The sequence below is a fragment of the Parasteatoda tepidariorum genome, chromosome 8 (assembly GCF_043381705.1).
Source record: "Parasteatoda tepidariorum isolate YZ-2023 chromosome 8, CAS_Ptep_4.0, whole genome shotgun sequence".
Lineage (NCBI taxonomy): Eukaryota > Metazoa > Arthropoda > Arachnida > Araneae > Theridiidae > Parasteatoda > Parasteatoda tepidariorum.
In genome coordinates, this window is record NC_092211.1 from 61,855,459 (window position 1) to 61,880,765 (window position 25,307).

Consider the following 25,307-nt stretch of genomic DNA (forward strand, 5'->3'; position numbering starts at 1 on the left):
CTATTTGAAAATTGTTGTAGAATCTTTTGTATGTACCCATTTATTATTTACCTCACCACTATTCCCTTTTAAATTAAGCTCACTTGGTAGTTGAGTTTGGAATTTCCTGCTTATCTTAGAATTGTTTAGCTTCTCATAGTGAAGGAGAAATATTTTCCCTTATTTTGCAGATCACTAGATCAGTGAAAACTTTCAGAAGAATAATGATCACTAGATCATTGCTCCTCTAAAAATTTTCACATCCCGTAGATTTGAGTGATGTCTAGAACTAATTAGTTCTAGGTATCTCCCAACTAATAAGAACTAAATTTGTTTTACAGGTTTATATTTTTTAAACATACATAGGTATTTGCAGATAAATATCTATGTATACCCATACTTCGGTACAATATAGATAAATGTATATCAACCTTACTAAAAGAAGAAAAAAAGTGTTTTAAATCAACAATAGATGATGTCATATAATTAGCCATCACCGAGCAAATTGTAATAAGTAAATAATTAAATTTAATGATATAACTTAAAATAGTTAGTGGCCATATAGAGTTTTCTGCCATCTATTCGTATTACGTGGCATCAAGAAATTTACTTTCGACTCTGTGTTTAACTGGTATAATTTAAAAATTTGTACTATAAAGGTTTTCTGGAAATGTATGGATGTTTTTAGAAATTATAATCTCTGCTTACAAAGTCTCAAATGCAATCCGCATTGTAAAAAATGACGATAAACATCCGCCTGTTTTCAAATGACTATATGTCATACGAATCAAATCTAACGAACAAGTAAGGCTAATGCCTAATTACACTTGGCGAGGGATCCCAAAAAACCCGACCACTTTGCTTTTTTTAAATTCTTAACTTTAATATTTATTTTGAAATATGAAAGCGTGAATTATGTTTTTGATTTGCTGCTATTATGTTAATACTAAACAGTTTATTTATTTGTGTAAAGTTCATTTAGTTTACTCCTCTACGGGAGGGTGGGGTAAGACCAAGACCGAATATTGGTGTGAAACTGTGTACATCAATTCTGGCAAAACTAGTTTTGCCTTTTAACGAATAGACTCTGAATTATAGTCTGTTTTTGGAAAGAACTCTAATCGCTATTCACCTGGATCAATGGCGTTGACTATGGCTACGGGTTTAACTATTTCAAGTAGGCGTGTTAGGTTAATATTTGAGACATGTTTTGGCTCGGGTCGGCGAGAAAAAAAAAGAAGCTCCCCTCTTTGAATTTAGCAATTTCTTGCTTCCAAAGAGGCTTTGAACTTTGTGGCGAGGGGAGTTATTTCTATAGACAAACTATACATTCTGATAGGTAAGAAGGAGGCTCTACCACATTGGTATGCTGCTGTTGTTGAATTCATTCTGTCTGTGTACATATGTTTGTTTTACTGTGCCAATTCTCTAATATTTTTTTGTTTTCAAACTATCTGTATTTATTAGTCATTGAACTTATAAAAAATCTTCTGTAGTCCGGATTATTATAATTTGGCGCGTTTACTAAGGACTCATACCCTAACAAATAATAAGGATTAAGTCCAGTCGGGACATGGCTCTGTCAAGGAGTATACTTAGAGAAGGAAGGCTAGCTTCCATAAACATCTAAACCAAGGTTTAGTGCGGGCCCTGTTTGCAAAGGAAAAACCAATAACTTAGAGGCACAGGAGCTATTGCGGTTGGGAAAGTTTGTTTACTGTTTTTATTTATGATTAATATGTTGCTGTTCTTTTCTCGATTTATAAACAGTGCTTACAATTTATAAAGATATTTCTGTAAGAATTCAATTACATAATCTATGTTGATTATATCTGCTAGCACATTTTGAGTTAAAACGACAGAATCAACTATCAGGAGACAGAGGACCAAACCAACAACCGGTTCAGGTAACGTAGCTCCTGACTGTCATTTTGCTTCTTAAGAGCATGCGCTGAATGTTAGTACATATGATGTTCTGCTGAATGTTGCTCTCCCAGTAAGTTGTTTTTCTGGCATAGCATTCCGCACTACGCAGTTCCCTTCTCAATCATATTCGAAGCTCTGGACTTAGCTCTGGACTTAAAAAAAGAAAACTATAAAACAAAATGACCAAAAAGTGAAGTGTATGCTGAACCTATATAACAAAACAATTTTACATATAGATAAAAAAGAACTATATCTTTGATCGATGATTTTTCTGATGAAGACAAAACACAAATGCTGTTGATCTATTGCAATAATGTATTTTACAACAAAAAAAACAGGCGTATGTCTTGACATCCTTCACCATGTTAGGCGACGTAGACAAGAGGTTAAACACAACCTGCAACCTCATGTGTTTATTCTTTTGACAATAATTCTAAAAATATATATTAAAGGAGGTAAGTGCGAAACATCCTGCATTGAATGTATAAGCAGATTTATGATACAGAAAAAAGGACATTATCAGAATTGCTGTATGTATTTTTAAATAAAAAAAAGTCATTTCTATTGTTTTATAAGCCACTTATACTAATTTAAACTAACACAGCTAAGCTAGGAAGTACTGATTAGACAATAAATAAATATAAAACATTTTATTTTTACCTTTTATGAATGAAGTACAAATAACAAACAATATTCATATTAAGTAAATAAGAAAAAATTATTGTTGATTTATAGAAAAGTCTTTGGGTAAAATCAAGTGCTTTTTTAGAACTTAACCAACGCACAAAAGTTATGTAGAATAAGTACTTGATATTTATAAAATAAAAAAAAATATCCCTATAAATTAGGAAAATTATTTCCACACATTTCCAAATTAATTCTCCAATAAAAGTTCTGCATCATTTAATTTAAAGTAATAGGCGTTCAGAAATAACAACATTCGTTATTTTAAGGAGAAAATATTTGTATTATTAATCCTATTAAAAAAACTATTTCAAATTCAATCAAATTGATTTGTATGTAACTTTCTTAAAATTCGGATCTGAAGCTTCAGAATGAAGGTGCTTCTTGAAAAACATTCCTGAGAAACTCTGGGTTTTCTTTTATTTTTCTAATGAAATAACATAAACGATTGTGAATATTGCAAGCTTGGTCATCATTTATTTTTGCAAGCAAGTTGTATTCCTTGTTAAACAAATAAGCAATTTTCTTTTGAAAAACAGCAGTTTTCAGCTCTTGGAGTGCCTAAAATACAAATAAAATAATTAATATTAATACATTACTGTAATCTTTACAAGTATAAAATTTTTCAGTCAAATCAAGTTCAAACATAGTTTAAAATTAAAGTGAAATTTTTTTTCACTTATTTGCTCAACTTTAAAAATCTGGAAAAAGTATACACGGGGTGAAGTTTTATTAATCTGGGAATTATTTTGTGCCTTTCAAACATAAAAATAATGTACAGCGTAGTGGATTTATATAGATTTTACATTTGTGTAGTAGATTTGTATAGATTTGGTTTAGATTTTACAGCACATAGATATATTAAGTACTCTCAATGGGGAATTTATATAGAAGATTTAATATTATGCGTATTTTGAAAACTAGGTGCAGGACGCAAAAAATAAATATGTAGATATAAAAAAGGAATTACTCAGAATAACGTTTGATCTAATGATCGTATCTTCACATTTTAGAACTCGATTTTAATGATTTGATTGAATGACCTCAAGCATACTAATTAATTTGTACAAATGATATTTAAAGTTACAAAATCAGACGCAAAAAAGTTTTTTCTCTGAATATACATACTTTTTTATTTTATTTTTCATATGGATTTGGATTTCTGACTCTCAAAATATTAGGGGACGCCGCAATCTGAGAAATATAGTCACAATAGCTTGTCAGGAGAGCGGTCCAAAGTTTGGACTTATTATTGTTAATTTTATTTTATGAACATTTCGCAATATCTCGAAAAATTTTTAAGCGATTTGAAAATTTTTTGCGCCCAGAAATAAAATTAGTTTATTCCAAGATAATTCCATGCAAAAAATAACTATTAAAAATTATTCATTCTTATTTTATTTAGTAACAGTCGAAAATCATTTTAAGGAATGTAATTTTACATAGTAACAAAACTTGAGCAAAATTTGAAAAGATCGAAATCAGTCGAATAGTTTGTAAGAAATCCAATTTTAAATATCTAATTTTTTCAAAATTCAATTTCTTAAGAACTAGTCAACCGATTACGTTCAAATTTTGTATTTTACCATTTAAATTACTTTCCCTAAAATGAAGTAAAAATTTTTATATTTAAAAAATAAAAATAAAAAAAAATTCGGCTATTATTAAATAAATAAAAAATAGTTTTTAAAATTTTTTGTTTTTGCATAGAATTTTCTTTGAATAAACGAATTTTATAATTGTGTTCAAAATGTTTTCAATTATTTAAAAAAGTTCTCGAGATATGACGAAATACGCAAAAAGTAAAATCAACATTTAGGGATCTAAACTTTCGTCCGTTCTCTTGACCAAACTATCGGGGCCATATTTCCCAGATTGCGGCTGCCCCTATATTTTGGGGGTTATAAATTCAAATAAATCGAGAAAAAAAAAAGTCATGCTTATCCAGAGAAAGTAGGTTTTTGAGTCTTATTTCGACATTTAAAAAATTTTCCACACAAATTAATTAGTATATTTGAGGCCATTCGAGCCAAGAACATGAAGATTATAATTATACAATTATAAAATCAAAAGTAATTCAGTGTGATTTTTTCGACGCACTATAGATAAAAAATATAAATATTTTTCAATATGCAAGTATCATACAATTTATAAAAGGTATTAAAGTATTATAAGAGTTATAGAAGTGTAAATTTAAAAAATACATCAAGAAAGCGATTATCCATTTTATCTTCCTTCCAGTAGTCATCATCATTGTTTTCTATAACCATCCACATAACGACAGTTTTCAAGTAATAAGAGGCCAAAATCTTCCAGTCTTCCTTATCTCTCAGAAACTGAATAAAAATTATAATACAACACACTGTAACAGCAGAATTGAAAAATCAATGAACAAATCTACCTCATTTCTTTTGAATTTTTAATAATAAATAATTTTTGACTTGCATTAAGTTTTGAAAATAAATAGTATTCCTTAATCACCGCCTTTAACATATATTTTTAGAATCGTTGCCAACAATAAAGTAAGTTTCAATTATGCCTGGTTATGCATTTAGCGTTGTAAAAGCAAGAAAAATATTCTTTCCTACGCATTTTTACCTTAATCTAATTGAGATTTATAAAAAGTTGAGAAGATTACTAATTCGAATATTATAAAAGTTATTAATCAATGAAAGACTATTAAGTATTTGGAAAATTTTCATCTTACCGTTTTATTAAAATGGGGTTTTATGTCAGAGAGTTGAATTTACAGGTTTGGAGCAGTATTTAAACTAACTCCTAATTTCATTTTAATGTATGCATAAACTAAAAATGAATGAGCTAAAATTTGGTTGTTGTTGAAAAAAATAATAAATAAAAAATCGTGATAATAATCGTTGAGAACATTGAACAAACGTTGAATCATACTTCGACATTGTTGAAAGTTGGTTATTTTTGTTTGATGCGATAATGCTAAGGCAAAATTTAATAAAAGCATACCCTTGTCATGATTCATTCTATATATTATTGATACCAAAAAAAAAAAACTTTTTTTTAATCTTGCTTTTCTTTACAAGTATTTTAATTATATAATTTCATATAAATAACGAAATTCATTAATAAATAATGGTCAATTAATAGGATAAAAATTTAACTACATTTTTCGAAAATCAGAACTGGCTAAAAAAAGTATCAACTCTTGGAACCCTAGTGTTCTGCGGAACTCCATTTGGGTACCGCTGTTCTGGCGTATGTGCACTGTGCAGTCTAGTTATTCGAAAATCGTAAAAATTTGATCTTTTTTAAATTGAAATTTTGTTTAATTTTCTATTTTGTTTATGTGGATTTTTAAATGTATGAATAATTTCCTAAATAAAAATTTTTATAAATAAAATATTTTACAATTATTTATAAAACTGTTTATTTATAAAATTACTTATGCATGAAAAATCCACAAAAAAAATTAATCAAAATTTCAATTTGAAAAAAATCAAATTTTGACTATTTATTAAAATTTTATAATTTTATTTTTGATAAATTTCAGTAAAATTTTGATTAATTTTGAAAATTTTATTTACGATAAAATTTGATTCCTTCATCGATCAAATAAAACTAAATTCTACTAGTAGCGGGCAGAAAATTATTCAAATTCGTATCCTCCCTGAATACAGAGTTCCAGTTAAAATGTGAGAGCGAAATTAAGTAACAGAAATTTCCCTTGGAGATAATATTGCCATAAAATCCGTTACTAGCAGTCATGTAACTCTTTAAAAACTTATTTTTTGTTTTGTATCTGTTAGTTTGTTTACGTCGGAAAGTAGTCGAGGATAGTCGACAGTAGTCGAGGTTAGTCGAGTAGTCGATAGATGAAAAAATTTACTTGCTTTTAAGCAAAATGTCAAACTAAGAATTATAAATTAAAATGTTTCAAACTAAACTTTAATTTGTATAAGTATTATAATAAACTAAACTTATAACACTTCAGATTTAAACTTTAATTTGTTTTGTTTCTAATTGGAGTTTGCTAAAAGAAATGAAATAAAACAACCTTTAACAGCTTGATAACAGGTTTAACACAGCCTTTGTTATAAATGATTTTCTTTTCAGCTTTCGAAAAATGGGATCGCCACAAACGTTTCGCTTCCTTTTCATTTATTGGCATCTGTTTTCCAAAACTCGAATAAGGTTTAGGGACAAGATATGCCTGTAAGCATAAATTGCAAGAATGTTATTAATTTCTTTTTTGTTTTTCATAAAGGGTAATTAACGATCAATAATAATTTTAAAAAATTGATCCGCCAGTCTTTGCACCTATACTCATGGAAAAATATGTTTAAATTAGACCGATTATGTGACACTTTACACAGGTAACATTTAGTTTCTATCTGAGAGAAAGGGAGAGGGAGAGAGAGAGAGAGAGGGAGGAAGAGAGAGGGAGGGAGAGAGAGATGATGACGATGAGAATTTGGAACTATTTTTTTCAAGAGAATCTATTCGTCACATTTAACAAAATATTGTAAAAATTCAACATATAAATATAGGTAAAAAGAGTAATTACTTTGCTAAAGATTGTTATTTTCATAAAACCATCAATAACAAAATCAAGCTATAACGTTCCCAACTTAAAATAAGGACAGTTGATTCAGGATATTCTTCTTACATGGTTAACAATTATATTGCATTAAGAGACCCTAAATCTATTCAGACAGAAATCGGTTTGGCAAAGAAATCTGAAGTCACGAAAGCAGAATATATCAAATCTGAAAGATGCATTCTGAAAAAGGTGTGTTTCACGTTCCAGATTTAAGTAAAAAATTCTCGTCAGTTATTTCCATAACAGAAAATGATGGCGTAAAGAAAAATTGTTAAGGGTAATGTGGAAATTTCTAAAGATGGAAACGTTGTTTTCGAAGGCACAATAAATAATTTAAGGCAATAGGAAGTTAGAAAACTGGACGAAAAGATGCATTAGTCACCAGCGAAGAAAATAATGCAAATTCGAATGATAGAAAATTTAGAAATTTAAACACTGAGAGGAATAAATTAGTAAAACATTTCAACCGCGATAAATTTGAAAACTGATGAAATTAAAAATATTTCTAATCCTTGTGAAGTCTCTGTAAAGGCAAAGCAAATTAGACGTCCATTTTCAAGTGATCGAGAGTAACTAGGCCATTAGAGCTTATAAAAACGGTTTGTTGACTAATAGAACTTAGCACGTGGGGTATGAAGAAACATTTTGAAACATTTCTAGATGACTTCTCGCATTTTTTTATTGTTTATCGAACTAAAAATAAATCAAGGGAACGATAAATTGGAAGAACGATATTAAGGAGCAAAATGGTTGTCGAGTGTTTCAAAAATTCTCGTTGTGGTAATAGAGGTGAATGTGTATCAAAAGAATTTAAAAACTGTAGTAAATCAAGGGAAATTGATCTGGATTACACCATTCCATATTCTCTTCAATTAAATGGAAAGGCTGAACGCTTGTCTCCTGTATAGGACAAGAGCCTAATTATTTAACTTTGGCATTAAAGGAAGAAATGAGGGGAGCAGCTTTGTGGATTGCAGCTCTGTAGATTGCAGCATGTTTGTTATATTGAAATCTATCAAATGCAGTAAACATAACTCCAGCTGAAATGCAATTTAAGAAAAAACCTGGTTCAACCTGATAGTAAAGTCTGTGCAAAGAATTTGTGTAAATTAGAGAAACTATAAAGCTGAAGTACAAAACGCATATTTGTTGATTATGCGCTAAATGGTTATAGATTATGGAATGAAAAAAACATAAAAATAAGAATTTCTGGCGATATAGTACTTTGCGAACATGCAATATAAGTAATTCAAAAATCGAAGAAATTGAATCTCATGATGAGCATGTACACCTGATAATGATTGTAGAATGTGAATGAGAATGCTTTGGTAACACTGGTTTTAAGGGAAGAATTTAATTCTGAAGAATTAGGGGATAAAAGAGAAAGAAAACATTCGGCACGTTTATAAGATTTGTAAGTTCTTTTCAATTTTTGCAGTTAATAACAGTAACTAATACAGTTAATAACATGTTGAAAATCCATGTAAGGAAAGTTATTTAAAAGAAGGGCAAAAGTTGGAATTCTTTATTCAAAAGATGGTAATGATGATGAACTTCTTGCTTATTGTGCTTCTGACAAGTAGAATATTTTGCAGCAACGGAATGTTGTCGAAAAATAGTCTGCATTAAAACTAGGAGAAAAGAAATGATTGGAAAAAATTTCTGCAACTTACAATGTAGGTAAGGAAAAGTTTAATAAAAAATGGTGTTGTGAGCGAACAGAAAAAAAGATATAAATATGAGATTTCATTTCACAGAAGAAAAGGTTGATGAAGGTTTGATGAATATTAATTATTGTGCTCCGGCAATACACAAATATATCTGTACTAAAGTGCTTGGATCAATTAAGTTTAATGAATTTAACGATAAATCAGCAAAATTAGATTTTTTAAGCAAATTTTTTTTGTATAAAAAATTTAGCTGTTCAGATAAAATAAATTAAAACGTTAATAATTACAGAAGTGTGTTATAAAAATAATTATTAAAGTTTTAATTTTATAAAATAATGTTGTCGTAATGTTCTACAATAGTAAAAAGTAGAACAACCTAAAGTAAAATCTATTCTGCGTATGTTTATATGCGTAAATGGTATTTTATAAAATGTTTACCTACGAATAGTGTAAAGTAATCGTACTAAAATACGTTAAACAATACTTACCTCTAAAGTACTTCCTACTCGGTTTTTGACTTTGTCGTCAAGACTTGATTCGGGCAATTTAAGAAGACATTTCACAACTGGAACAAGATCAATATCTATTTCTGTGTCATCTGTTTTTGTTAATATTATGGTTCTGGCTGGCCCGGCTTCTTTCGTGCGTATCCTCTAAAATAATTGTAACTGTGAGACTAAAAAAATTGTAATTCTTTTACAATTCAGCTGGTCGTTCATCATCATTAAAGAGTTAGAATAGCACAAAAAATGATAAGTTTTAATGTATTTTTATTGCTAAATATTAAAAGAACTAATAGTAATAAACTTGCCTTTATAAAGAATGCTTTCCGGGTGTATGTTCTAAGAGCTTTGTCTACAACACTTTGAAGCCACTTTCGTACATTTTCTGGAACAAGATAACCACCATCAAATAAAGTTTTTGCAAGTTTAGGATATTTTTCTAAAGCAATTGTGCGGTCCTTCATGTAAATTTTAGCATAGCTTGGTGCTAGTGGTTGATGTACAACCTGAAAGAAATTATTTTAATAGAATAGACGAAATATTCAAAGTCAGTTTTTTGATATTCTTTGGTAATCAATTTTTATTTTATTTCATGAGAGGAGGAAAGGAATTATTAAAAGTATACATTGAGGTGACAAAATTCATGGGATAGCAATAATGCAAAAATACAGATACCAGTAGTATCGCATACAAAATGTATATATGTCTAGTGCACTGGCTGGTCTTATATATGTTTTCAGGTTATCCAGACTGTACTGAATGAACTGAGAATGTTTCTGATGTAATTAGGACCGCAAGGCGAGAACTAGCAGACTTCCAACGAAACATGGTCGTTGGAACTAGATTGATGGGACATTCCATTTCAGAAATAGTGAAGGAATTCAACGCTCCTAGATCCATAGTGTCAAGAGTGAGTCGAGAATACCTTATTTCATTGATAACCTCCCACCATGGACAACGTAATGGCTGACAGCCTGCATTTAATGATCGAAACTGCCATTGTAAGCCTAGAATATTGTCAATACTCATTATTGTAGAAAACAAATAAGCTTTCGTGAAAGAACCGCAAGCATCAATGAGGCAAGTGAAATGGACGTGTCCACTAGGAGACTGTGGCGAAATTTGGCTGTAAATAGAATATGGCAGCATGACCGATTCGAGAGCTTTTAGTAAAAGGACGACATTACGCCCAGTGTCTCACTTGGGCTCGTCACCATATTGGTTGGATCCTAGATGAATGGAAAAGTATAACTTGGTAACATGAGTCAAGATTTCAGCTGGTCAGAGTTCATGGGAAAGTTCGAATGTGGCACAGAACCCTATGAAGAGAAGGGCCCCATTTGTCAAAAAGGCTTTGCGCTATCTGGTGGTGGTTTCATGATGGTATGGGCTACTTTTTCCGGGTCCTATGGTCCAATTGCACCGATCATTACCTGCAAATGGGAAATGGTTATGTTCAGCTACTTTGAGACCACTTGCAGCTATTCGTGGACTTTCCAAAAAACCATTTAATTTTTATAGTTGACAATGGATCTTAATTATTTACGACTGGTGTGAAGAACATTCTGGATTATTATTGTAGAAAACAACGGATTCATTTCAGCGAATGATTTCACCGTTTAGATTCCCCGACATGAAACCGACTGAACATTTATGCGATATAATCGAGAGGTCAGTTCGTGTAAAAAATCCTGCACCCTCAACACTTTCGAAATTATGTATATTTATAGAAGCTGCATGGCTGAATATTCTTGCAAGAGACTTCCGATTATTTGTTGAGTCCATGTTATGTCGAGTTGCTGCATTTAATAGAGCTAAAGGAAGTCCGACAATGTGTTAGGAGGTATCCCATGACTTTTGTTACCTCAGTGTAAATGAAAGGGTTATTTTGATAGAAGAAACAAAGCAGTAGTTGTTACATTGGAATGCTGGGTATGAACAACTGAAATTCACAATTAATGGTTTTTCAAGGAATATGGCCAAAACAAAGCTACCGTACAGTGTTTCAACTACAAAGACATTGTAATAATCCAGTACAACTTATAGAAGATAACAACAAAAAACATACCTTTTGAAGAACAGAAGATCATCCTCGATTATTCTAAGAGGACAGATTTTTTTTTTAAAAACAGGAACATTAAAATAAAGAGTCACGTATTTGAAAGCTGTTAGTTTTTCTTTATTGGTTTCTTACGTTGAGGGAGTTGCACAACACTTATGAAAAACAATCTGACAGGGGTACAGTCATCAGGTGGAGAAGGGGGTTAGGAGCGACCGGTTTCTTTCCAAACATCTTTTTGTTTTGTTGTTTAGCAGAAAACCTTTGTTACGGGAAATGGTATGGTTGGTTATCTATGAAACATTTCTTTTCGAAAATCGGAATATCGTCACGTCCAACGGCACAGAGATTCACCGAACAACACTGGTTGTCTTAGCACAAGACTGGGATCATGAAGCACAGGAAAATGACAGCTTCATGTCGTTGAAAACCCTATCTCACGGGGGAGTGATGGAGTCGACCCCTTCTTCAATGTGGATGTCACCACACTGATAGAGATGTTGAATACCTCATTCTAGTTCCAGTAGTAAAATCATATGGTTTTATAACCAAATACTGATGTAACGTTAACTGATAAGAAGCATAAATGATGATTAAAAGTTAGTGGTTAAAAAAATGACAAAAATAGAAAATCCAAAAAATCAACTTGATGAAAAGGGTAAAGATGGCGCACGAGGATGCCATTTTTCCAACAAAAAGAATTCCCACCTCATCAAGGAGAGAAGGAAAAAATAAACTCCGTTAAGCGGAGGGCCGCAACCAGTTGACGATTAAATATCGAATGCACCGATCGCCTTGATGCTTGATATTCTTGTGAGCTCGGCATTTGGCCCGAAGGGCCACCAATCGTCATAATCTAGTTGACATAAGCTAAAAAGACATACATAAAAAACAGGAAAAATATACTAATAGAAAGAGGTTAGGAGCAAGCTCCATTTAAAAAATGATGATAATGAGCGCATTTACATGAAGCTGCTTGTCAAAAGTATAAGTGAAATAGCAAATAAGTAAACAAATAATTAAGATGAGCACAGTAATTATATACAGAGTTAGGGGATATTAACACTGGTAGAGGATACAGCTATGTACATAACTAGGACTAACAATGTGTATTTGGTGTTGCTCTGCTAGCACAGCGACCCGGCCGTCCCGGTAGTCACCGCTCGTGCCGGGTTGCACCGATCGCCTTTCACGCTCTCCCTTTTATCCTCTTGCTTAAAGTTAAAGTTAAATTACTTATTTTCAAAAAGTTGAGATGTTATCTCTATTATTTTACCAGCGTTACGGTTGTGACAAACTGACACTGGTCGAATCCTCATGGAAGATGAAAAGAAACCGCAAACAGCTGTTTTCCAAGAAAATGGGTAGGGCTGGAATGTGAACGGAATTTCAGGAAGAGAAAGTCCCCATTGCACTACAGATTAAGGGGCGAGTAAGAATTGTATCAGGAATTAAAGTAATGGATCAGGAAATATTTAAATTGTATCAGAAATTAACAAATTTGGATAAGGATTTTAAATAAGACTTGTGATTCAATAAAAAAAACTGTGACTCGCTGTCACAGTAGTATTGATTGTCAGTTCGTTCCTGATTTCAACGAGATAAATTTAAACAACTGAAATGCTGCTTGTGGGTAATAGTAATATTGAATTGATGCTAGGGCGATCAATAATGTCAGATTGTCAACAGGATTAAAGTAAGTTCTAATATATTTTATACAATAAATACTGTTTCGGATCTTCAAATTTCGTCATGACTTTCACACCACACTGGAACAAGGGATAACAATATTACCGGCATGTCCTATGTGATGTAATTAAGTGCAAGAAATAAGTTAACGTTGTTGTTGTTGTTGTTAATTTACGTCGCACTAGAGCTGCACAATGGGCTATTGGCGACGGTCTGGGAAACATGCCGGAGGATGATCCGAAGACATGCCATCACAATTTTGATCCTCTGCGGAGGGGATGGCACCCCCGCTTCGGTAGCCCGACGACCTGCGCGCGAAGTCGAGCACTTTACGGTAGCACAGTTTAACGAGGACCAATACCGCACACCCTCGGTCCCTACGCAGACTGATCCAAGTGGTCACCCACCCGCACACTGACCGTAGCCAGTGATGCTTGACTTCGGTGATCTGCTGAGAACCGTGTCTTAACGATCAGTCCACTGCGGGATAGAAAGAAGTTAACAAAACGAAGGAAGTGCAAAAACTCTTAAGAGGAGAAATTTCGGTATTTCAAAGCAGGAGATATGATGTGCTCATGAAGATTTACACAAAAAGCGGAAAATGGAGGGCTGACAAGGTAGTGCAGTATACTAGGTAGTGCAGTGTCGCTAGGTACTTTCGTAAGACTTATTATGGAAAAGAAATAAAAAAATATTACTAGACCGAAACCAAATAGAGGTAACATTTTTCATGTTTTTAGATACTGTATGTTATAAATGTTTGAAACTTACTTCAAATTCTGATTCTTCAAAAGGTGGTTTCAAAATCAAATTAATGTCAAATTCATCAGGCGTGGAAACGCGGAGATTCAGGTAATAGCTACCTTCGTAACTAAGTTCTTTGAACAAAAGGTTAAACAGTTCATCAACTTCTTTTAGTTCATCTATAAAACTTCTCAAGAACTCCTTTAGAATTTCATTGTTTTCTTTTTCTTCTTTCTTATCCAACTTGATCCCTCTTAAAACTTCTTTACATATAGTAACCCCAGGTTGTTTTAATTTTTGAGCTTCAAGAACCCATTTATCTTGCTCCTCAAAGGAGTCTGATTCTTCCTAAAATTTATAAAAAAAAATATGCCCATGTATTTCGATTTCATTATACTATTATAGTATGTGAAGAGAGCAAAATGAAAAATGAAATACACTAAATAATTTTTCTAATGATCAGATTTTCACTCATCAGAACTCAATCTTCTAGGTCCCGACGTCAAATATGCTAATGAGTGCAGACGATATGTTAAGTTACAAAATCAGACAAAAAAAACGTGCTTTCTTTGAATAAACATGATCTTTCTAAGCCGAAATCGGTTTTTGGACCCTCTAAACGTGGGGATTAGCCGTGATCTGAAAATATGGTCCTAATAGTTTGGTCAGTACAGCTGTCGAAACTTTCGACCCCGTTTAATGTTAATTTTACTTTTTGCGTCTTGAGAACTTTTTAAGTGAATCGAAAGAATTTTTATCACACAATTTTGAAATGCATCTATCCGAAAATAATTCCATGTGCAATATATATATATATATACTTTTGTTGGACTTTTTATACTTTTAGAATCCTCTTCAAATGTGAAATTTTTTTTTCACATTTGAATTTAGTAGTACGTAATGAAAAAAAAAAACGATACTTTTGAAATAGTGCTAAAAGCTACTGAGAAATAGCGTTATTAGTTCTAGGCTTGTCAGTGTGGAAATGTGACAGTGATTCCACAATCCGAACGAAGAATGCTCTTACTCTGAGTGAAGTCGTTTGCCTTTGTGTTGAACAGTGCGAATTATTTTGTTTTGTTTCGTTTATCATCAATGAATTAAAAAATATATGCTAAGATCAGGATTATAGCTAAAATTTTTATTCAGAGGAGGAGGGGCACCCGCTTTTTACAGATGTGCTATCTCACCATTGGTAATTAAAATCAGCAAAAAATAATTTTCAAAAGCAAAAAATAATTTTCAAAAGTTATACTATTATTTTCTTTAATAGTGGTCGAAAAAACATTGAAATAGTATGGTATAAAATTTTTTACTCAATTTAAAGAATGCAATTCTAAATGGCAAAATACTAAATCGATCGAATAGTTCTTGAGAAATCAAAATTTAAATCTATGATATTTTTAAAATTCGATGACTCAGAAACTATTCGTGCGATAGCTCCAATTTTTACATTCTGCAATTTAAAATCGTGTTCTTTAAAATGATGCAAAAAATCGCATTCATTAAAATTCTAATTTTTTTCCGTCACTTAAAATAATAAATATTTTTTAAAAATTACATTTTCTGTGGATTACTTTTGGATAAAAGAATTTTATAATTGTGCGCAACGGTTGTGGCAAAATGAGCAAAAAGTGATAATGGCATGAAGATGTCTAAACTAAAGCCCGAGATTACTTAGTTAAGTAGCGTAATGTGATTGGCTGTCGCCGATCACATGTCGTCTCATGACGCCAATAAACAGTCGCCATTTTGTTGAATGGTTTGTGCAGAGAAGTATCTTTGCACTCGATCTTTTATTTATATTTTCGCTTTTCTTTTTATTTTATTTGTTTCATACTCTTAAATTAATAATGAGAGGTGGTTGTGCATTCGGCGGCTCCAATAAGTCAAAATTAGGTTTTAAATTATATCACTTACCTGTTGAAGATCGCAATAAAGAACGATGGAAAGTATGGCTGCATAGAATTTTTAATAATGTTTAAAGTACTATTTGTGTTGACTTTAAACAGATAGTTTTATTAGTCACAATCAGGTATTTGCAAATTTTAATCTTTTTATTTCTATTTTGAAAATATTTTTAGTGTATCCGGATACTATTCATTGTACATTTGAGTTGGGTAACTTTATCTATATGTTGGAGTTGGCTCTCTCTATTATAAACTTGGTCTGTTTATGGTCTGTCTCTTCCTTAAAATTAAAATTTTGAAAATTAATGTTTTTATTGCTTTTCAAAATTATTTATTGGTCTATTTTTGGTTACCAACGGCGATGACGAGAGGGAAGGAAGGTCCCTCAGGCACTGCAAAAATTTTCAGCTGGTGTGGCCACTCCAAGTGGACCCAGGAAAGAGAAAAGTCCCAAAACTCTCTTCTAAACATTCCTTGGAATCGGAAGAAGAATTAAAGTTTCGATTGTCTGTTAATGCTATTTCAATGATCAGTCGCGAAGCGAAGCAAACAAAACTAATTTTTTCTCTTTGATGTTCTTTTTATGACAGCTCCATTCCTTTACATAATGGCAGTGTGCTCTTCGGTTACTTTTTCTTTTCTTTTGATTTTTATTTACATATTTGAAAGGAGCATTTTATTAATCCTGCGAAGGTTCGCATCAGGTCTTAATATCCATCTCTGCTTCTAATGGTGGCAATCGTGTGAGCAGAACAAACAGGCACAGGACTTTAAAAGGAGCAAATTAATTTTATTTAATCATTATGTGATGATGGACGAGAGAGAGAGTGTGTCACAAACTCGTCGTGCTGCTCCATAAAAGTTAGGGAAAATCTTGCAAGGAAAATTCGCAAAATGTTTGGTGGAATAAGGGAAATCTTAGTAATTGCAATTGGCTTATTTTATAGGTCTCGCGATTCCCACAAAGAGCAATGGGAAGATATCTTACTTTTAATATAAATGCATACTTGAACCAAAAATAGATGAAAGGACAGGATGTGAATTTAAAAGTATGAGAAAGCGTTTAGTTCTGAATAATAAATCATGAAAAAGATTTGCAGAAAAGGAATAACATAAAAAGATTAATTGAAGCTTCTTATGTTATGTTACATATATCGTTCATGGCTTGCAATAGCAGCACAACCCAAAAAAATCGAGTTTTGAGATAAGTGGGTTTAAAGTTTTCATTGCTAAGCAAAATGAGTAAGAAATGCTTTCGCTTGCTTTAACGAAGATTACCTTCAAGTTGAATTATGAGTTGTGCCACTATTGCTGCTGAAAAGAATGTGTATTNTATATATATACAGTCAAACCCCGCTATAGTGAACCTTCAAGGGACCGAAATTTCTGTTGACTATAACCGGGAGTTCACTATATCCATTACGCAGGCAGTTTCACTAATGGTTCCTAAACTCCTCCCTTTTGTTACATTACATTCAAATAAATGACTGAAAAATATTATGTAGTAGCAAAAAATTTGTTATTTTTTTATTACTCTTCGTCTTGCGTACAAAAAAAAATTAGTAATCTCTAGTTGATGAGCAATTCTCAACATCAGATATGGAAACACTTCCCGACTCTCAGATAATTTTTCCTGAATTTCTGTTATTCTGCTCTTTAAACCAGTCTAACCTGTCATTTTAGCATAAAATAGCTCATAAAAGCAGTCTCATAAAATCACTTACAAGGGAGACTAGGGAAGTGTGACTCCCCAATTTTGAAATAAACTAGTGGGGTGTATGCCTTATGAGGAATAATTTTAGGGGGCAACATTCGTTTCGGCCCATGGAAGGTCCTATGAGAGATAAAAAATAATTCAATATATAGAAAAATTGATATTTTATTACTTCAATGCAGACTATTAGCTATTGTAATTATCTCATACTCCAATTAATTTTGCGGTACTTTCACGTACTATATAATGCATATTTATTGTCAAAATTGATTTCGAAAATTTTATATACCTGTAGTTTTTCAGAAAAACCTGTTAGGTTAATTTTAAAAAAAAATTAGCATAAATATTTTTTTTCAAAATTTTTTTAAAATTAATTGGAGTATGTAATTGCAAATTAATTAATTAATAATTAATTAAAAATTAATTAATAATTAATTAATTAGATAATTAATTAGCCAATTAATTAATCAATTAATTGGAGTATGAGATAATTACACCAACTAATAGTCTGCATTGAAGTAATAAAATACCGATTTTTCTATATATTGAATTATTTTTTATCTCTCACAGGATCTTCTATGGGCCGAAACGAATGTTGCCCCCTAAAATTATTCCTCATAAGGCATACATCCCACTAGTTCATTTCAAAATTGGCGAGTCAGACTTCCCTAGTCTCCCTTGTTAGCAAATTCATCGACATTTGTTTAGATACTGGAGACAGCTTCTTTGAATGCTGAACCACTTCAGTAATGCTTCTTCAACATCCTTGTGATCTGCTTTTCTCAACTTTTTTCTGGCATCTAAATTTATTTCATGAGCAGAGATTATAACTGCCTATTTTTTCATATGTTACAAACTGCAGATTTGGATAGTTTATATTCTCTGCAAATATCAGCTTGATTGCACCCATTTTCAATTTTTCTGATTCTGCCCATTTTATCATCAATGAAGAACGTTTTACGTTTACTGCTTGCCACAGTTAAATTTGAGAAACTTGTTTGCAGGCTTTTTTAAACTGAAATGGGAACAAAAAGGAGTTGAAATGAGGGCTTTATCAACACATATTAGAGTTGACCAATAATGACTCATTCCCTCTGACAGAAAATTCATATTGATCCCACTGACAACTTACAGGTGAACCATCATCTGCCTGGGTTGAAAACATCTACTTGGTTTGTTTAGGGATGGGAAACTGAGATAAAAGAAGCAAACAGGAAAAAATGCTTATCGCTACATTCCCTTCGATAGATGGTTTTAAAAATCGGTGTATGTATTCATTTTGAAGTAGAAATTTCAACAAAAAAATCAGTCGAAGACAGAAAAATGTTCATTAATCCAACTTCCTCCCTTTTTTGGTTCACTATATTCACAAAAAATAACATTATACGTGTATAGCAAGGCACGGGACCGAACATTTCGTTCACTATATCCGGGAGTTCACTATAACCCATGTTCACTATAGCGGGGTTTGACTGTATATATATACAGTGGTGGCCAAAAAGTGTAGAAATTTTTTGAAAGTTTCATGTTTTTCAACTTTGTGTGCTTGTAGAATTTAATAATAAATACAGTATTAAAATATCTGGATTACAAAAAAAGTTATGCAACTAATAGTAAGATCTATCTTAGATTTGCATTTTTTTAAAGTTAAACTTACACAATCAATACTTAGTAGGATAACCCTTATTTTTTAAGACAGTTTCACAGCGTTTTTTCATCGAGTGAACGAGTGTTTGGAGTTCATCTTTCGTAATCACATGGTGCCAAGAATTAACTATAGCTTCAATAAGTTGTCTTTTATTGGATGGACGTTTTTTTTCGTACAAGAATTCTGAAACGTCGCCACAAATTTTCAATTGGATTGAGATCAGGGCTGTTTCCTGGCCATGGTAATATATCTATGCCTTTATTTTGAAACCATGCTTTGCATACTTTTGATGTGTGGTATGGAGCTGAATCCTGCTGAAAAATAAATAGTGCGCTGTTGGGGAAGAGTCCCCTGATGGAAGGTATCAATTTTGGTTTCAGGACAGTTTCGATGTATTTTTTGGCATTTAGGATGCCATCAATTACTTGAATTCGGCCCGCACCATGACATTTGTTGGATTTTTTGTAGTCGCTTCAATGAAATCAGGATGAAGTGCTTCACCTACTCTACGTCTCACGTATTTTCTACCATCACTACCAAAGAGCGATATTTTACTCCAATCGCTCCAGATTACTTGCTTTCATTGATTTTCTGACCATTTAATGAAAGATCATACAGTACAGTACAGAAAATCAATGGAAGCAAGTAATCTGGAGCTTCTAAAATATCGCTCTTTGGTAGTGATGATAGAAAATACGGGAGACGTAGAGTAGGTGAAGCACTTCATCCTGATTTCATTGAAGCGACTACAAAAAACCCAACAAATGTCATGATTTGGGCATGCATGTCTGCAGATGGTGTGGGCCGAATTCAAGTAATTGATGACATCCTGAATGCCAAAAAATACATCGAAACTGTCCTGAAACCAAAATTGATACCAGGGATCTCTTCCCCAACAACGCACCATTTATTTTTCAACAGGATTCAGCTCCATGCTACACAGCAAAAGTATGCAAAGCATGGTTTCAAAAGAAAGTTGAAAAACATGAAACTTTCAAAAAATGTCCACACTTTTGGCCACCATTGTATGTATTAGATAACAGTTATTTTTTTCAAAAAAGCATAAAAATTGATAAATAAAATAGCTGAAATTTGCTTACCCCGGTGAAAGGAAGAAGTACCATTATATATTTTAACTAAAATATTTTTTCGATTTTGTCATTTGTATGTAAAATTTTTATTAAGAATTCATTTTAAATATAACTAATTGTACTTAAGGTTTTAGTAATATTTTTTTTGTAAAAGATCAAATAACAATTAGTATTGATTAAGAAGGAAAAATTTGAACTATTGAGAAAAATGAACTTTTTATTTGAACACTGTTAATAATGTCCATTATGATTTAAATCTCCAAATCATACCACCCCTTTAACCTCATAAAAAACCAACTGCGAAAATTTCAATGAGTTAAAAAAAGTTATAGCAAATTACGAAAGACGAAATGAGAAAGTTTTAACTTATAGATAAGGTATTCTTTTCACTGAATAGAAAAAAGGAAAAAAACATACAATTTCGGAGAGAAAAAAAATTATAGAATAAATAGTATTTATTTATGTTACCTTCAAGAATATGAAAGTAATGATCAATAAAAAGTTGCGTTTCAGAATAGAAACTCCGCATTTCTACGTTGAGAGCTTAGTCACCAAGATGGCGGCGTGTCGCTACTTAATCTACGTACTCAGAGCTTTAGTCTGAACAGAGTGCAGCTACTCCCTATAATTTGAAGGTAAATAATCCGAATTCATCGGGAAAAAAAGTTTTTCTTAAGGGAGAATACGTCTTTGTGTCTGATTTCGTGACTTAAAACACAGTCTGCACTAATTGATTAGCTATTTTAAGGTGAAGCATTCCATCCATCAAAATTGAGTATTAGTGCGTGAAAATCCGATAATTTGATCTTAGGTTATTTAGAGTGTTCACTTTCTTTTGCGTATCGAACATTTTTAAAATTAACTCCTCAGTTATAAATGTATCAGATAATAAAATTATTTCTTACTTCTTCTATCTCTTCACTCCAATTCGACCCCATTACGAATTCTGCAATATTTTAATTGTGTATCCTGTAAATAAGTCAATTTTTTTTTTATTATGGTTAAAAAATAATTTAACAAAAATAAATAAATAAATAAAATAAAATGTACATTGAAAACATTAAAATTGTAAATTCATCTAATTAAGTGGCAACCTTAAAGGAGAAATATAAATAGAGTTTGCCCATCATGATAGTTTTTGTCCTCAGAATAAAACCGTGTGATTGGAGGGTAAATCAAGAAAGAAAGTTTCCACCACCCGTTTCTCTTTGTTATTTTAATGGTAGAAAAATCGGTGCAGGAATTCTTAAAATGTGGTGGTTTACTCAGCTGCATTTGGTTGTACAGAAGAATTTGATAAAGAGATATCTTATACATTTCATAGGTAAGTAAATTTTTCCCTATTACATTTTTTTTAATTTACTATAAAAATGAACTTCAAACAAGTGAATATTTTCTTCGAAACATCATATTAATGCTGATTATTCCATTTTATTCATACCAAACTCAAAACTTATGCTTTTAAAGTATCTACCAAATAAATATTAACAAATCGGAGCAGAAAGTAACCATGAAGTAATGATTATATAAAGTTATTAGTTTTTATTTTCATCAATAATACATATTTTTTTGTTTAAATTTTAGTGCTAAAATAAAGCAGGCGTAGTGCGTTTAGTCTTAACTCCTTCGTTTAGTTTTATTGCATTTTTTCACTCCATTTAATGTTTTTGAAAGAAATTCTTCAGTATTTTTTTAGTTTCAGCAACTTTCGTTGAATTAATTTTACTTATGAAAATATAATTGCTAGCAGAAAATAGGGGTTCTGAAAGATTGTTACAAAACTATTTGATATATAGTGCAAGGTTTGTTTAAGACTTAAATGTAAGTTCTTTGATTAAAAAAAAGAAGTATTACAATTGGAAGTATATTCTTAAAATTGAAAGATCGTCAGATCTTTTTAAACTGAAATCGTTTACTCTTTTTTTTATTTATTTATTAAATTTTTTTTAACAAATAGGGATATTAAAGCTGGTTAATCTTATCATAGCATTGATGTTAAATTGAAATAAAACCGGAAAGCTTCAACAGTGAATCGAATTTTTTGAAAAGTTTTTTACGCTATTTTATATTCCCAATTTCTATAGTATTTATTACTAGTCCCGAAGAAGAAGAAATATTACTCTGTAAAAAAATGTGTATGCCAGTACTATTGTTGAATATATAAAAGATTAAAGCTTAAACGCTTTTTTTTATGTATTTCAATGTCGATAAATCAACAAAAACAATTAATGTATACATGGATGTTTACAAAATAAATTCAGATTTTTCTGAAAATTACCGAATCAAATTGTAATTCCTTCATTTTTTGAAAATTTAATCAATTATACAGAGTTTTTACATATTAAAAATTAAAACTCTGAAATAATTTCTAATCTAGTAAATTATTGTCGAAAAATGATACAATTTTTTGTTCCGCTAATCTTCGAAAGCTCTGTCATCTCTTGAAAAGAAGATTTCTTGCTAAATAATATCCTCTTTTTTTGAAAACTGCTGTGAGTTTGCAACAGTTACTCATTACGCCAAGTTTAGCTTAACTTTATCCAGTGCTCTCCATGTTTATTCTGAAATTTGAGCAAAATATTAATGTGATATTTTTCATCACACATTATTTTCCACTGCCTTATTTCTCTATGCAAGCTGCAAGCTGACGGTGATATCTTTCGGGCTTAAATGTTTCCAGAATTTTCGCGATGTCAACAAACGGATGTGTTCGTTAGAAAAGTTTTTAGTAAATTCTTTGTTTATAAATATAAGCTCTGAAAGCTTAAATAGAATATAAAAAAAAGTTAAAACAAAATTTAGTTTTGAAAAAAAAAAATTCTTTTGCAATAATACAAAAATGCCAGTTACATAAAAATTTCAACGTTGAATTTTCTGCTGCTCACGAAGATTTTTTTTCTTTGTTTGAACGACAGCATAATTTTAAGGTTTTTTCTCTAAATTTAGAACAAGGTGCACAAAAATCAGTACCAAAGAAATAATAATTATTGAAATAGCGAATTAATCATTTAAAAAGATACGAAATAGAAACATAACACCTACCTTTAATATTCAACACAAAATAATTTCTAATATCTCTCCCTTATTTTATACTTAAGTAAACGTTTCGTTTTTAACAAAAGATAAAATTTATCTTAGAGAGTTTTAAGATAAGAGAATTTAATTGTGTGAAATTATAATCGCGAAAGCAGTTGTCCATTATTTTAACTTCAGTTAAGAAAAGAAACCTTTATTTTATCATGTAAACGTATTACCATTTAAGAAATGACAGTTTTTATAAAATGATTATGATAAATTTAAAGTAATATTATTCTAAAATTATAAATGTAGAGAAATAAAATGAGAAGGCATCGAACGCTCGGCTTGAATGACAACTGTCGTCGGAATCAACTGCAGCTGGATAAGCAACTGCGGACAACAGCCAACAGAGCATTGAAATCAGCAAAGATTACGATTTCGCGGAGAAATTAATCTCTGTAATTAAAAAAATTAGATAATTTGTATAATATAAAATCTAAATCTTACAAAGAGTAAAAACAATCTGTGGTTGCAGATTGAAATGTCATTTTCCCCCTCTAAAGCACTGGTCGACAATAGCAGATAAAGTTATAAGAACGAGCTACAAAATCAAAATAAATATTTGTTTACGTAATTAACGCATGCGCAATGCAAGATAATGTCTGCGTTGGAACGGCTGTTTAAAGAAACCATGCCTTTACTTTATACTCAACTAAACGTTTCGTTTTTAACAAAGGATAAATTTAATCTTAGAGACTTTTAACATACAAGAATTTACATGTGTGAAATTATAATCGCGAAAGTAGTAGTCCATCGTTTAAACTTCAGTTAAGTATAGAAACCTTTATTTAACACGCAATGGAAAAATTATCTGGCTCCATTTAAAAGATGACAGTTTTTATGAAATAAATATGATAAATTTGAAGTAATATTATTCTAAAATTATATTAAATGCTAAAATATTTTTTTTTAATCTGTTAAAATTTATTTTGAATTTTGTGATAAATAAAAACTTAGTTGTAAATATGTTGCAAGTAAATGTCTTTTAAATTAAAAAAAAATTATATTTAAGTAATAAATAATTATTATGTGTTTTGTGAAATTTTTCATACGCAACAAAATTCTAAATGTGGAAATAAATGAACCATTCCTGAAATTAGAGAAAAATTTATAGAAAATCGAAAATTTGATATTGTTGGGATCTTCCATGTAATTCCACTGGCGCTAGTATCGAGGTTGTGATGTAACTGCAACTGTGTTTACATTGTATGTTTCAGTTTCGATTTCCAGTATGTTCTTTTGTTGATGTGTTCTACGTACGTATTGTGAATAAAGTTATTGTTATGTTATAAGTTATCAATATTCGTGCTATTATTGTCAATCATCCTAAATACATATCCCATGCCTTATAATAAACGGTCACAACAGTTTTGGCGACGAGGAGAAAAATAAGAAGAAATAATCAATAGAATTTCAAGATCGTTCAAAAACGAAACTTCAAAATGGATGAAATTTCAAAACGGAAGTGTTTCAAGTAATTGAATTCAGGTACTGTAATTAATTTAAATTTTCAACTATTTTTTCAAACTTTCAATAAATAAATAATGAATGCTGAACAATTCCAAACATTTATTGCTGCATTTAATCAGCAACAACAAGCAATGATAGCACAAATTGAAAAACATTTTTCAAAACAACAGTCTATTGATTCATCAGTAAATCTTGTTAATGTGTGTCGTTCCTAACCGGATTGACTGTGTTTGTGAGAGGCATCTTGTCTATTGATTGATAACGTTTAAAAACAGGCAAAACAAAACATTTATTTTAAATAAAAAACAACAAAAAACAAAACAAAACACAGCGTTCCAAAGATATTTCAAAAAGCCAATTCAACGATATTTTCAGTTCTCTCTTTTTTCTCTTGCCATACTCAGAGTAACCTACATATTCTGAATACTTTTGGTGGCGCAAACTAATTGGAGTTAGTGTTTGCCGCAACATTCTCCCCACTTGAGTTTTATGTAGGAGAAAACTCAACACAATAAATTACAAAAAAAATACTAAAATTATGGCAGACATACAATTGTTATGTTATAAAA

The 25,307-nt window shown here is 31.1% G+C and overlaps 1 protein-coding gene across 4 annotated transcripts; it reads right to left on the reverse strand.

Annotated features, from left to right (window-relative positions):
- Positions 1 to 2,540: 2,540 nt before the first annotated feature.
- Positions 2,541 to 23,849, reverse strand: LOC107447082 (cyclic GMP-AMP synthase-like receptor). Of its 4 annotated transcripts, none has more exons than XM_043052282.2 (8): positions 23,716 to 23,849; positions 21,096 to 21,159; positions 13,855 to 14,175; positions 9,644 to 9,841; positions 9,321 to 9,485; positions 6,617 to 6,772; positions 4,794 to 4,925; positions 2,541 to 3,150 (listed from the first exon to the last, which is right to left on the reverse strand). In XM_043052282.2, exons 2-8 carry the CDS (start codon positions 21,126 to 21,128, stop codon positions 2,956 to 2,958), a joined length of 1,200 nt encoding a protein of 399 aa, XP_042908216.1. In that variant the 5' UTR covers positions 21,129 to 21,159; positions 23,716 to 23,849; the 3' UTR covers positions 2,541 to 2,955. The 4 variants fall into 4 exon arrangements, with proteins under 4 accessions (XP_042908216.1, XP_042908222.1, XP_042908228.1 ...); XM_043052288.2 differs by lacking the exon at positions 23,716 to 23,849 and adding an exon at positions 23,233 to 23,569; XM_043052294.2 differs by lacking the exon at positions 6,617 to 6,772.
- Positions 23,850 to 25,307: the final 1,458 nt, after the last annotated feature.